Genomic DNA, 13745 nt, shown 5'->3' with positions numbered 1-13745 from the left:
CCTCCACCAAAACACACAGAGGAGGTCGGTAGCGAACAGTGTGCACTAACTCTAAAAGTTGAAATGTTAATGAAATATAGTACTGCTTGGTGGATCACATGCATGCCGAATCTACCACAAGGTCCTAATTATTGATCAGAGGTCTTAATTCATGGTATACGAGATATGTACGTTTGACTATAAACAAATGATCATTAAACTGGAAGGTTTTGACGTTGCGTTCTGTCAGACGAGAGGATGACAGTGGCTAACCGGCTGTCATTGGGTGCCGGCGCTGTCGTCTGGTTAAAAAGTATTTATCAAAATACTACAGCCTGTAACTCACCTAGAGGCGGGTTGTTTGTGTTGATGGTGAGGTTTAACGCCATGCTCTATACAGGTGGTGATACCTTTTCACTGTTTCAGCAACTGAACTAAAGTCTGCAGGCAAAGTAGCTCTCCAGACTCCACCAGCTCTGCAGCGACAAGCTCACTACACGAGTGAAACCAAACACCCAAGACGCCTTCTTCTCCTTTTCATGTTATGACGGTTGGCAAACAACTCATTGGTGCACTACCGCCACCAACTGGACAGGAGTATAAACTGTGCTGTGAACTCATGAGTTTCATTTCTGATGCATCTCTTTCCCAAACCCATCCAAAGCTTCTAGTCATTTAACTGCTTTCCTCCCAGCATGGATCTGGGATCAAGTTTCTTCCTTCTCATCCTTCAGTGCATGAATTCTCTTCTACCTCTACCCGTCAGGCTGGTATTGGAGTGGTTTTGTGGGCTCCACAACAAATCCTCAAGGCCCAAGCTTGAAATCACAGCCAGCTTTATAAGGTAACAGCTGAGTCAGTTAACAGCTGAATCATCTCCTATTTCCTTTTGTGATAAAAAAACAAGAGGGTTTTTTTTCTCTACAGAAAATTTGAAACCCCATTTAAAAGACCATTCATGTAGGACTCTATCAATTGCTCACAATATATTCTGTATTTCTTCCTCTTTTCCACAAAGCCCCATCACATGTCATCAGTCTTAATAGAAAATAACAACAGCTAATCACACTCCCCTGGGGCATACCATTCTCTACCTGATAATTTAGAGAAAGATTTTGGCCTATTCTCACTTGAATGGACCTCCCAAAAATAAAGTCTCAGATCCAATTTATCTTTCATCTCTATTTAAAATAAATAAATCAGTGTAAATCTCACAGGCCTGTTTGTTAGCCTGTTAACACTGAGCTGCTGAAGAAATACAACGTCTTTGTATAACTGCTAAGTGTTTGGCGTTGACTTGTTAAATAAAGTAGGCTAAATGTACTATATTAGTATATTAATATTAGCAGATATACCAGAACCAAAGTTTACTTTGAACAATTAGCTGCACTGAGCAAGCTGTGTGGAGGGAAAGTCTGTTAGCTAGGACCGTTTTTTCTTCGCGGGCTGCTCCTACCCATGGATTTGTGTGACAGGAACTTAACAAAAATTTAAAGACTTAACATCTTCATTATGTTGTTCTGGAAGACAGGCAAATATGTTAGGAAGTAGCCAACTACCTTTAAGCCACCAAGAGGAGGAGTTAAGGTAGTTAGCCATGTCTCTCGACTGTAACTGAGCTGAAACCATTGGACGGCTAAACACCCGCCGTAGTAGCGGAACAACAACAGAAGACCGAGTTGCAACCCGGTCGCATTTTCCATATGCACCGCCTAGATTCAGGTTTCAGCGGTGGATTGTGGATTGACCAGAGTTTCTACCTACAGTCACAACAGTCAACCTGTGTTGCTGCTCAATCAGACCTGGTAATGCAAATATCACGCACAGATTGCACATACTTTATGCTGTAAACATCTGTTTTCTTCATGCTCTCCTATCCTTCTCGTGTGTAATATATTGCATATATTATGTACATATCTCTCTATAGTTTCATAATTTCTCACTAATTTTATACTAAACATGTTTCCTGTTTTGGGTATGTTTTCGTATATTTTATATTTTTGGTGTGTTTTCATATCGTGCATATTTTTCATTGTCTCAGTATGTTCTGCTGTTATTTAGCACACCCTGCATACATGCTGTAATTGTTAGATTTAGTGTTACTGTTGTTGCATTATGTTTAATACCCCCATTTGCGATATTCTCATTTACAGTCTATTTTTCTACTATATCTTGCTGCTGCAACGACCTAGTTTTCCCACGGGGATCTGATCTGATCTGATCTTATTTATCTTATCTTGATTTGTGCAGATTAGTGCCTCAATCTGTTACTGCTACAACTAAATTGCATGCATTTGGTTTGCAGCAACAGAGCTAAAATAGACATTATTTACATCTGTTCTTTGCATAATCTAGTTGAGCAACACATCGTGAGAGAGACTCGTGCAGCCTGGCAGAGTGGGCGTGTCCTATAGGCGCCTGGGGTAGCATACAGGCAACTGGAACCCCAGCAAAATCAGGATTAGTTTAATTTCACTATTATTTATCCCCATAAATGCTCGCTCAATGAGAGGATGTGTAAGGATGACTATTCTGGTCAGAGGTTTCACTGTCCCCTCTCTAGTTATCACCCCACTTTGACAATTCTGTACCAAATGATATCTAACCAGAAAAAAATTCTCAGTTTGCTTGAGACAAAGTCTTATCAAGTCTCTTATCAAGGCACATCAAGTCAAGGTCTGTGGACTAATGCAGATATAACAATATTAACAATAATAATAATCATCATAATAATAACTAGAAGGTACTTGGAGAGCGCAAACCTGTGCCAACGTTGAACAATTCTCTAACTTCCTGTTACACCAAAAGACATCATTCCTATCACTTACATTTTACATTAAATTGATTTCTTGACCCTGCAAACATGCCCTTGGCCCAAGGTCCAATTTAATGGAAATCCATTCATAAGTTTTGAGATCTCCTGCTGGCAGACAAACTAACAAACTAACAGGGTGAAAACATGAACCTTCTTGGCGAAGGTCACAAAGTGGGCAAAGTCAGGGCAAAATTGGAGCGTCCTTGGCATGAGAAAGCTTTGGAACGTCTGTACACCGTCAGTCTCTGGCGGCACCTCTGACCTTCGTCTCCCACTTGTCTTGCCAGGCATGTCTCAGGACAGTCAGCACGGCAAGTGGTGCATCTCCAGCAGTGACGACGATGACGAGGATCTTCCTCCATCTCAGCCCCGCCCACCGGCCGACTCCAACCACAGCTCCCCCCAGGCTGACTCTCCCCCCAGCTCCAAACTGGAACCGGTAGCGGTGGTGAAACCAGAACCAGTTAACGCCCCTCCATCCTCGCTTGCCATTGGCTCTGAGGCTAGACAGGCAGCCCAAGCCAGCCAGTTAAATCCGGTGAAGTATGAATCCAGTCCGTCATTGGCCGGAAAGCGGAAGAAGGAGGCGACAGACGACGCGGGCTGGGCTCTCTCAGACAGCGATGGTGATGATGATGGAGGGGAGAAGGGGAAGAGTGTCAAAGATTTACCCAGGAGTCCGAGCCCCAAAGCCAAGAAGCCGAAGGTGGAGGAGCGCCCTCCCAGCCCCCACGGCCGGCTCTACTATATAGACGAGCCACAGGACTTCTTTGAGGCCAGTGTTCCTTGTCTGAACGACACCTACAGGTTCTACCTCAACAAAGTCACAGGGCTGGACAGGGAGTACAACACCGGGGCTCTGCACATCAGAGGTGAGGAGAGTTCAGTTTGGTTTGGTTTGGTTTGATTGAAGATAAAAACAAAACAGCCAACAGGCCCATTTGGGGACAGTGGTAACCTAAAGATGATAGAAGCAGGATTTTGACCTCTTGCCATCAGTCCTTTAAACATTAGCTTGTCTAATCATCTTTATTTTGTCATTCATCTAGACATCCTCTCTCCGTTATTTGGGACGTTGAAAGAATCCGTTCAGGTGAGCGATAATACACACTATGGAAACGCTGTTTTTATTGTCTCTTTTTACAGCTATCTGCCAGGTATGGAGGAGATTCCTGTCATTTACCTTCTTTATTCTTTTGTAGTTTAACTACTGCTTTGATATTGCCTGGATGGTTCAGCAGTACCCGCCAGAGTTCAGGTAAGGCCTGCTTTCTCTCTGCTATCGTCGTCTTATCACAATACTATCCTCATTATGTTGATTATGGGGATGCCGGTGATGTGCCAGTGAAAAACAAGTACAAGTTGAAGAATTTGAACATGGTGATGCTGATGACAATGATGCTGAAAATGGCGACTCAAAACTCTTGGTTCTGGATGTGTTTCCAGGGATCGGCCGGTTCTGATAGTCCATGGGGATAAGAGGGAGGCCAAGGCCCGGCTGGTCCAACAGACTCAGCCCTTCCCTAATGTTCGCCTCTGCCAGGTAACGACTCACCGCCACAGGTTTTCTGAGTCTGCAGCTGATACAACACAAACACATGATTTCCTGCTGTCTTTTTAATGTTTATTCTTATTCTTATCAATGTGGGCGATGTAGCCTAGGGGCCAGCTGCTGCCCTTTACAAGGGACTATTCCTTGAGGGTTTTGGATTCCCCCTTAAAGTGGACTAATGGTGTGATTTTCCCTTACAGGCCAAGCTGGATATTGCTTTTGGAACTCACCACACGTAAGCGTTACCCTTCCTCCCTGACATTATTCCTGTCATCTTCCCCATTAGTTTTGGATGTTGAAAAAGCTGCGTTTTTTCTTCCGAGCTGTTTTCCTGATGTCCTAAACTGACACACAGTGGGTTTGACACTTGTAAGTCAGTCAGGAATAAGTCTGCATGATTCTGACTAAAATGATAATCAGATATTGTGATCGCAGTTATTAATCATGATTATTAGTCTAAATGATTTCGCAAACAAAATTATTTTACTGCACAAAATGCAAAATTGGGATATACGGTTATACATAATTAATTGGAAAGCACCAGCACTCTTGTCGTCATGGCGACTTATGGTAGATATTAAGGGTCTTGGCTTGATCACTCGTCATTGTTGTTATAGTTATTGTAGCAAATAATCGTCCTCCATCTTTGTTTGTGCAGGAAGATGATGTTGCTGTGGTACGAGGAAGGCTTCAGAGTCCTCATTCTCACCTCCAACCTCATCAGAGCCGACTGGTACCAGAAAACACAAGGGTGAGTCCGTCTGTTCAGTTTTGAACCTTTATATAACCAGGGAAGGGTGAGAGAGCCCCATGGTGATGCTACTGAATTTGTTCCTCCACACCAGGATGTGGATGAGCCCGCTGTTTCCACGGTTACCAGAGGGCAGCCCCGAAAGTGCCGGCGAGTCGCCAACCTTCTTTAAAAGAGACCTGCTGGACTACCTGGGGTCGTACCGCGCACCAGAACTCGCCGACTGGATCCAACGAATCAGAGAGCACGACCTGTCAGAGACCAGGTTAACACTAGACACATACAGATACACATGTACACACAGATATACACGGATACACATATATACACAGGTATATAGACTATACACTACAGATGCACACACACATATACTCACAGACACTTATCTAAACCAGAGTTCACAAAGTGTTTAACAGAAGAAATAGTGCAATATATGGAATAGGAATAAATAAAACAAGGCCACAAAAGAAATGCAAAAATAAAAACAAGTCCCACACACACACACACACACACACACAAAAACATGTGCACACAACCTCCCCAAATTAAAACTTTTATTGCTTTCATGGGAGCTCAGCTCAGGTTTAGACAGCAGTGCTACAGCTGTGTTTAGCTTGTTGTGAATCTAGAAGAGTGTAACATTTAGATTAGGTGGCTGGTGAAAGGGTCTCCTGTCTGATGGTCCTGCAGATTAATGGCGGTGTGGTCTGATGTTATTCTCCGTCATCAGGGTGTATCTGATCGGCTCGACCCCGGGGAGGTACACTGGTTCGGACATGGAGCGCTGGGGCCACCTGAGGCTGAGGAAGGTGAAGACTTCTCTCTATCTTCCTCTGCTCCCCTCATCTTCCCCTCTTCTCTGCTTCACCAGTTACTAACAGCAGCTTTGCAAGCGAGTGAACTACAGAAAGAAAAAGTAAATAGCTGCCAGTAGTTTCAGTGAGGCTGACTACACTGTGCTTGTACTTATTGTAATTTGTTCACACATGGATGGTCAAGGAAAGCCTTATTTTTGAGTGTGTTGTGATCTACAATTAACAAACCTGAAGGCTACTTTCTACTTGGTCAAGTGGTTAGTAGGATAACTTGCAGGTAGACCAATGCCACCAAATAATTTATGCGGACAGAATCGTTACAGTTGTAAGAACTGATTAAATACAAATTTTTAGACCATTGCATTATGATAAAGAATAAAAGTTTTTCTAATTATAGTTTAGATACTCATTTATTTCCATGAAAAATAGTGGAAAATAATGTGAATGTTCACACTGAAAGCTGATTGGTTCCCAATTTGTACCTTAGCGACACTGTTCAGATCACATAGACATTTTCCAAAGTGATATCTATGGGTGTTTGCTTGCTGACAGTGTGTCAGGAACAGGTGTCAGTCCATCAGTCCATCACTAACGGATAGAGTTGCCATTGGAACGGTATTATGGCAGTTTATCGCAGGAAGGGAAATAGTTGGCGTTGCTTGTAGCCAGTAGGAGGGGAAGCACCTGACAATGTTTTCAGTTTGCCTGACTGCATAAAAACAGAACTATTATTAGCACTATTCCTGTTAACAGTTTAATGCAATTATTCTCGTGATTAGGTGATTTGTGTGTGTAAATGTCATCACAGGTTATATTTCCGTGCATTGTCAGTTTTGCTTTGAAATTGACAGAACTGCTCATTGATGAACGGTTTCGTTTAATTTAGTAGAGTAGAAATTCTGTACCATGACGATATGAAAAATAACTGCATTTCATTCTTTTGTTAATGAAACTCCTCTCCTCTTATGTTTTTATAGCTGTTGTATGACCACGCACATCCTGTTCCCAAGGAAGAAAGCTGGCCTGTGATTGGCCAGTTCTCCAGCATCGGCTCCATGGGACTGGACAAGACCAAATGGTTGGCGGGGGAGTTCCAGCGCACCCTGACCACGCTGGGGAAGTCCTCTCTCCGGCCAGACCCTCCCGTTCACTTGGTATGTTTCCTCCAGCACAAACTTGATGCAATCCACTGCTAGTGTGATGCTGCATTCAGGTCCTATTGGAATTCTTTGTGATCCCGGCAACAGCCAGTGTGTTCAGTCTTTGTTGAAGTGTCCTTGAGCGGGACATTGAACCCCTCCCTGCCTCAGGAGCACCGCTGACTCTGAATTTATCCATCTGATGAAATGTGTAACTGTATGTGTGTCTCCAAGAGATATAACAAGAAACTAATCCCTCATTACACTGAGTGGAATTAAGATTAGAGAGCTCTAAATAATTGATTGGTGGCTTGCAGGTGTATCCGTCGGTGGAGGATGTGAGGACTAGTTTGGAGGGCTACCCAGGTGAGTTGAAATGATCCCCATGATGATGATTTCCACTGACACACTAATTCATAATGTCGTGTGTCACATGAGCCATGGAAGTCACATGAACATAGAAACAAGTCTAGCCAGGGTGGGAAATGCCCACCAGCCACCAACCAAAAGCTGGTAGATTTTGGCCATAGAGGGCATGGCCACTTTGGTAGGTTATGTGCTTGTTTGCTTGCTTATTTATTCATTTTGTTCATCTCTTTATTATTTAACGATTGTTTCATTGATTGATTTAGCACTTAATTAGTGTGATTGTGGTTGTGATGTAGCTCCTTCTGTTCTCCAGCGGGAGGCTCCCTCCCCTACAGCATCCAGACGGCTCAGAAGCAGCTCTGGCTCCACTCCTACTTCCAGTAAGTCCACTCCTAATCTCAGAAAGTTTAGTCCTTCTCACAAAAAGTTCACTACTACTTCCAATATGTCAGTCCTACTTACAGTAGGTTAACTCCTGATACTGCTGCAGTCATTGACTCATCTTCTTGGTCTCCACAGAGCAGCCATCATCTTTGTTTTTGCTTCATTTTCCACTATAGAGGCTTGCAGTTGCGCCACAAATCTACCAACTGCTGCCACCATCGTGGTCCATTGGGCTTGTGCTCAACTAATGGCTAAATATAATCTATAAATATATATATGAACATATCTGAAAAAGATTGTTGTGGTGTGACTGTAGGTCTATTCAGTAATGTCCTAAGTAAAAGTGAATAGTCTGGTAATAAGGTAAATTTGTTTCCAAATGTAGGTTACTGTGACACAGTGTTTGTGTCACACAGAGTGACACAAACACTCTGAGTTGTAGCTTGAGAAGACTCAGCTCAGAAATGAAACTGAACAAACTGTTGGTTTTTGGCTTTGCTAACTAGCCAGCAGGCTAATTTAGCAAAGCAACTAATAATAGTGTTAACATGCTGACATACTACTAATTCAGCACAAAAGCTTAGCTGGTGCACAAATCAGATGTGTTAACAACAAGAAATTAGGCCTGTCAATTCAACACTGTTGAGACCGCCAAGTCCCAGGTTTGGAAACCTGTTCTCAGCCACTGTTGCCAAGAGCTGTGGACCTCCACTATGGCTGCCAGAGGGTGCATGACATCACCTGAAAGCCCTCTATACAGTCTGATCACAAATTAATTAAACAGATGAATTAGATACTGTGTGTGTGTGTGTGTGTGTGTGTGTGTGTGTGTGTGTGTGTGTGTGTGTAGCCGGTGGAAGGCGGATTCAACAGGGAGGAGTCATGCCATGCCACACATAAAGACTTACATGAGGACGTCACCAGATTTCACCCAGCTGGCCTGGTTCCTCATTACAAGGTATATATGTGTGTATGTATGTGTGTGTGTGTGTGCTAGTCTCATATTTATTCATTTTTATCTATGTAATTCTGTACTTGTCTTTATTTAAATTTTCTTTCTTTCTTTTTTTCTTTCTTTCTTTCTTTCTTATAAGTACTGGTACTGTAAAGGTAACAACAGTAACAGATTTGATAAACTGTAGCATACTAGAGTTCTTCCAGAACCAGAAATCCATTTTATAGTGTTTCACATCATATTTATTATTTATTAACCTTTAGTAGTTTAAGTTCCAACTCTTCAAAAAGAATTATCAATGGATGTTTGATGGACAACAAAATAGAAAATTAATTTAATTGTGTAATTATTACACTTTTGTAAAAATTATTTGTGATTATGTTAATTAATTAACATCATTAAATCAAAATTGTTTCAATTTTGATTTAATTGTGTATTTGTTGATTGATATAATTATTTTTAATGCTGTGGTAAGAGCTTGGCTGGGCTCCTTTAGGTGCAAAAGTTAAAACACTTTTATTGTCAATAACTAGCCAATACTTATCCACACTGCTGTACTGAAACATCTAACTTTTGTGTGTGTGTGTGTGTGTGTGTGTGTGCGTGTGTGTGTGTGTGTGTGTGTGTTCAGTGCCAACCTGTCCAAGGCAGCGTGGGGTGCGCTGGAGAAGAACAACACTCAGGTGATGGTTCGTTCATACGAGCTGGGAGTCCTCTACCTGCCTTCTGCCTTTGTAAGAACAACACACACACACACACACACACACACACACACAGGTTCAGTTTTTGTATTTTGTGCATACAAATAAAAACACAAGCTCCATTCATCAATCAATTCATTCCGGCAGCAAATTGTAATTGAATACAATAAAGATAAATACAATAGGATCACAAATAGAACAAAAGAAGGTTATATAAACATACACATCACTAGAACGTGTTAAGTAGAAATGTACGGATGGAAGTGTGAAAAGGTATGGATTACAGCATTAAGAGGATGTGCAAAATAACAGGAGTAATTTTTATTGAGACCAAGAAATTGGAAAACAAATTGAAAAATTATAAAAATACCAATCCTATGGAATATATACCAAAAAGAAAAAATCCTCACTTTTCTAAATGAATGGAAGTGTGTTGCTGCACAAAGCTGGTTTACATAGTGTGATGGTTCTCTCCTTCTAGGACATGAAGACCTTCCCTGTTCATAGAAATCCATTTCCTGTCTCCTCCTCCTCCTCTGGTTTCCCCGTGCCCTTTGACCTCCCCCCTACACACTACTCTAGTAAAGGTACAGGAATGTGTGCTGTGTATGTTTGTATGTGTGTTTGTGTAGTCTTCTACATGTAAGCCTATATGTGTATATGTTGGAATGTTCTTTGAGTGTGTTTTCTGTGTGTGTATTAGTGTTGTCATGATCATTTACATTTCAATCCTACTTTGATAACATTGTGGAAGATTGAATTCAATATTGCATTTTGTAAACATGCAATACTTTCACCAAATGTATTCTGCATGCTGAAATTCCATGTCAGTGTCACCTCCAGAGGGCGTACACATTCAGATGGGATGTGGATTGGAATATTTAAAGGAATGTAGCAGTTTTTGGGAGATTGGCCTGTTGGTCAACTTACACATTAAGTAATGAGAACATAGACACCAAAATCATCCATGTGTCCCTGGTAGATCATTGGCTCTGAGGCTCCATGCTAACACTCAACAAACATAGTGTATGCTAAAGTGTTAGCATGGAGCCTACTATCACTCAACATAGTGTATGCTAAAGTGTTAGCATGGTCTATGATGTCATTACTTATTGGATAAGTTGACCAATGGCCCAATCTCCCCAAAACTTGTGTGTTCCTTTAAAAGAAGAGGGATTAGAACAGACAGCAGCAGTCAGCACAAAGTTCAACACCGTCAAACAGCTGAAAACATCAGCTGACAACAACATCAGACAGTCAGCCAGATCTTGAACTGAATCCCAGTCCACCTAAACCTAATTTTTAGATATTAAACTTACTACTGGTATCAAACTCAAAATACTGGTATCCTGACAACACCAGTGTGTATTTGTTCAGTGTGTGTGTGTGTGTGTGCGCGAGTGTGTGTTAACATTTTTTTTCTCTGTTCTCAGATCAGCCGTGGATCTGGAACATTCCATACAGCCAGGCTCCCGACACACATGGCAACATCTGGGTTCCCTCCTGAACACACACACACACGCACACACACACACACACACACGCATATACACATATACCTCTCTCTCTCTCTCTCTCCATGTTTTCTCTAGCTTTATCCCAGAGTTTCGTCCATACTTTAAGACTGCTATGGTTATAACTGTCAGTATTGTGTTTAGTTGTCAGTAGTCATGTTAACATTATGTTTTATATTTTATACTGTACCGTAGACTCACAAGTTTTCTACCAATGAATAAAACCATTTTTCCAGTATAGCCTATTGCGGCGTCATCTTTCACCTTGTCTTCTTGCTGCTGTGTCTTTATATTCAGTGTTTTCTGTGTGTTGCAGTGTATGGAGGACCAAAATAGTCACAATTAAATAAATAAATATGTGTCAGTGAAATAATTACATAAATAAATACAGAATACATAAATATATTAATAATTGATTGATTGTTTTCCTTTAATTTAAAAAATATTAAATAATATTATTTCATAATTATAGTTTTCATAATAACATGACTATATTTAATTGTATTTTTATTTAATAAAAACTAGGTTTGTGCTTATGGACTGCCCTCTTCAATTCAGACCGCAGATTTTCACTAGGGTTCTGGAGACAAGATGGTCATTGCAAAACATCGATTTTGTGTTCCCGTGACCATTTCTTTGATGATTTTGATTTATGTTTATGTTATGTCGTTGTCTGGTTGAAAGGTCCTTCCACGGCCAAGTCTCAACCTCCTGGCAGAGGCAACCAGGTTTTGGGCTAAAATATCCTGATACTTAGTGGAATTCATTATGCCATCGGTCTTAACAAGATCTGGACCACTAGCAGTAAAACAGCCCCAAAGCATGAAAGATCCTCCACCATATTTCACTGTGGGCATCTGGTGCTTTTCCTTGTATGCAGTCGTCTTTTGTCGTCAAACATGCCGATGGTGTGCATGGCCAAAACGTTCCATTTTGTTCTCATCTGACCACAACACACAATTTCAATTGTAGTTCCAGTGATGCTTGGCAAAGTTCAGACGCTTCAGTTTATGGGTTGCACTCAGTAAGGGCTTCTTTCCTGCAACCCTTCCAAAGAGCTTGTTGACATGGAGGAGGCGTCTAACTGTTGATTTTGACACTTGATAACCTCAGCATTCCTCACTGTGCAGTTGTGAAACTGTGATCCTCGGGTTCCTCTTTGCCTCCCTCACCATCTTCCTGCCTGTTCATTGGGACAATATGCACATGCGTCCTCTTCCTGGTGAATTTGCAACTGTTCCAGATTTCTAAAACATTTTGATTATTGCTCTGACTGTGCTTAGTGGTATTTTACCATCTGTCTCCCCTTGAAATCTCATATTTTGACCCCAGTGAAACAGGAACTGATGAAAGCAATACAGTTTCTGGATTCTGAGATCAATAAAAAATAAATATAATTTTATTTATTTTATACAATAAATTTTGCTCATTTTCATGAAGGGTGACAATAATTCTGGAGTTGACTGTATGTATATGTATCATGCAATTCCTGTATGATAATTTCTGAATTTTACAGCTTTTTCTCAGCTCAAAATCTTTACAATTTAACTGCAATAAACAATGCTCACATACCTTGATGGGTCTATAGATGACCCTTTCTCCTTCAGTCCAGTCCATGGATGTTTTGTTACTGGATGACAAATCAACAGCAGAAACAACGACACAATAAAACCAACTACCAAACTCACAACTACAAAACAGATGTAAAAGCACTCAACTACAGAACAGATGTAAAAGCACTCAACTACAGAACAGATGTAAAAGCACTCAACTACAGAACAGATGTAAAAGCACTCAACTACAGAACAGATGTAAAAGCACTCAACTACAGAACAGATATAAAAGCACTCAAACACAGTTGATACTGGTGGCTGAAATGAACTGAGGGTGTTCAGGGAGAAAGTTTCTGTGGGAGATGGAATGGACTTATTGTTGAGTCACTGGGAGTAGAATTCAGCTCTTTATGACAGACAGATTCGGTTTTGGTTCAGCTGTTCAGGCAGAGATGACCAGGGAAAATACATGTCTGGGCAAATATGATCAAAATCGATCAATAAGTTGCCTTTGTAGAAGTGGCAGGAAAGTTGAGACGGACAACTTCTCTCGTTGACTACACCAACTCGTGTGTCTTTTATTTTAACCACAGAGCAAGACAATTTACTTCGCGCTCAAAAACACAACATACGTTGAGCTGACGTCAGACTCAGAAAACCAGACTTTCTTAAAGGGACCGTGTCTCCTTAACCCTGAGAAGCACACAATATAACTGTGTGTTAAACATACCCAAACCACAGATTATGGTGAATAATCTCTATAGAGTCCGCCACACCTTTACATTTTTTATTTAATCACACAGGAATGTCTTTTTGCAAGGCAACACTTGAATATATGTTAATCCTGTGTTTTGACTTGGTTAGTTGGTATTGGGAGTGTAGCCTACATTGCCTTAAAAAACTGCTAGGTGTATCAGCTCTTTTATATCCTTGATACACACACTGTGTAACATTTTGGTCAACATTGCAGGATTACACAGCCCAAGTAGATGGATAAACACTCTCACATTGTCTGCATGGCAACTTCTAATGCTATAGTATTATGCTGCAAGTCTGACTTCAATTCCTGTTGACCGACACGTTGCCTTGTCATCTTCTCCAAAATGTTGCTTGTCACAAGCTTTAGGTCCAAGATGCACAAGCAACATTTTGAAGCTGTGGAGAAGGGAAGTATTGCTTCCAACAGGGATGGGATTGGCAAGCAGGACATGTAACCTA

The 13745-nt window shown here is 41.2% G+C and overlaps 2 protein-coding genes across 3 annotated transcripts in view; one reads left to right on the top strand and one right to left on the bottom strand.

The window, feature by feature from the left end:
• The window catches only part of eprs1 (glutamyl-prolyl-tRNA synthetase 1), a 31927-nt gene extending 31461 nt beyond the window's left edge, over positions 1-466 (bottom strand). For both annotated transcript variants that reach the window (XM_078283181.1, XM_071922141.2), the window contains exon 1: positions 326-466. In XM_078283181.1, coding sequence (XP_078139307.1) covers positions 326-368 — 43 coding nt within the window. In that variant the 5' untranslated portion in view covers positions 369-466. The remainder of the gene's footprint in view (positions 1-325) is intronic.
• Positions 467-1780: 1314 nt separating this feature from the next.
• Positions 1781-11171, top strand: tdp1 (tyrosyl-DNA phosphodiesterase 1). The gene is made up of 16 exons (XM_071922142.2): positions 1781-1784; positions 3082-3666; positions 3844-3887; positions 3997-4052; positions 4241-4337; positions 4547-4581; positions 5005-5097; positions 5192-5362; positions 5828-5906; positions 6890-7066; positions 7369-7417; positions 7734-7800; positions 8655-8762; positions 9391-9493; positions 9942-10047; positions 10894-11171. The coding sequence occupies exons 2-16, from the start codon at positions 3084-3086 to the stop codon at positions 10965-10967; spliced, it is 1842 nt and encodes a 613-aa protein (XP_071778243.2). The 5' UTR covers positions 1781-1784; positions 3082-3083; the 3' UTR covers positions 10968-11171.
• Positions 11172-13745: the final 2574 nt, after the last annotated feature.

The sequence above is a fragment of the Centroberyx gerrardi genome, chromosome 1, assembly GCF_048128805.1.
Source record: "Centroberyx gerrardi isolate f3 chromosome 1, fCenGer3.hap1.cur.20231027, whole genome shotgun sequence".
Classification (NCBI taxonomy): Eukaryota; Metazoa; Chordata; class Actinopteri; order Beryciformes; family Berycidae; genus Centroberyx; species Centroberyx gerrardi.
This window is presented reverse-complemented; position numbering and strand designations above follow the sequence as displayed.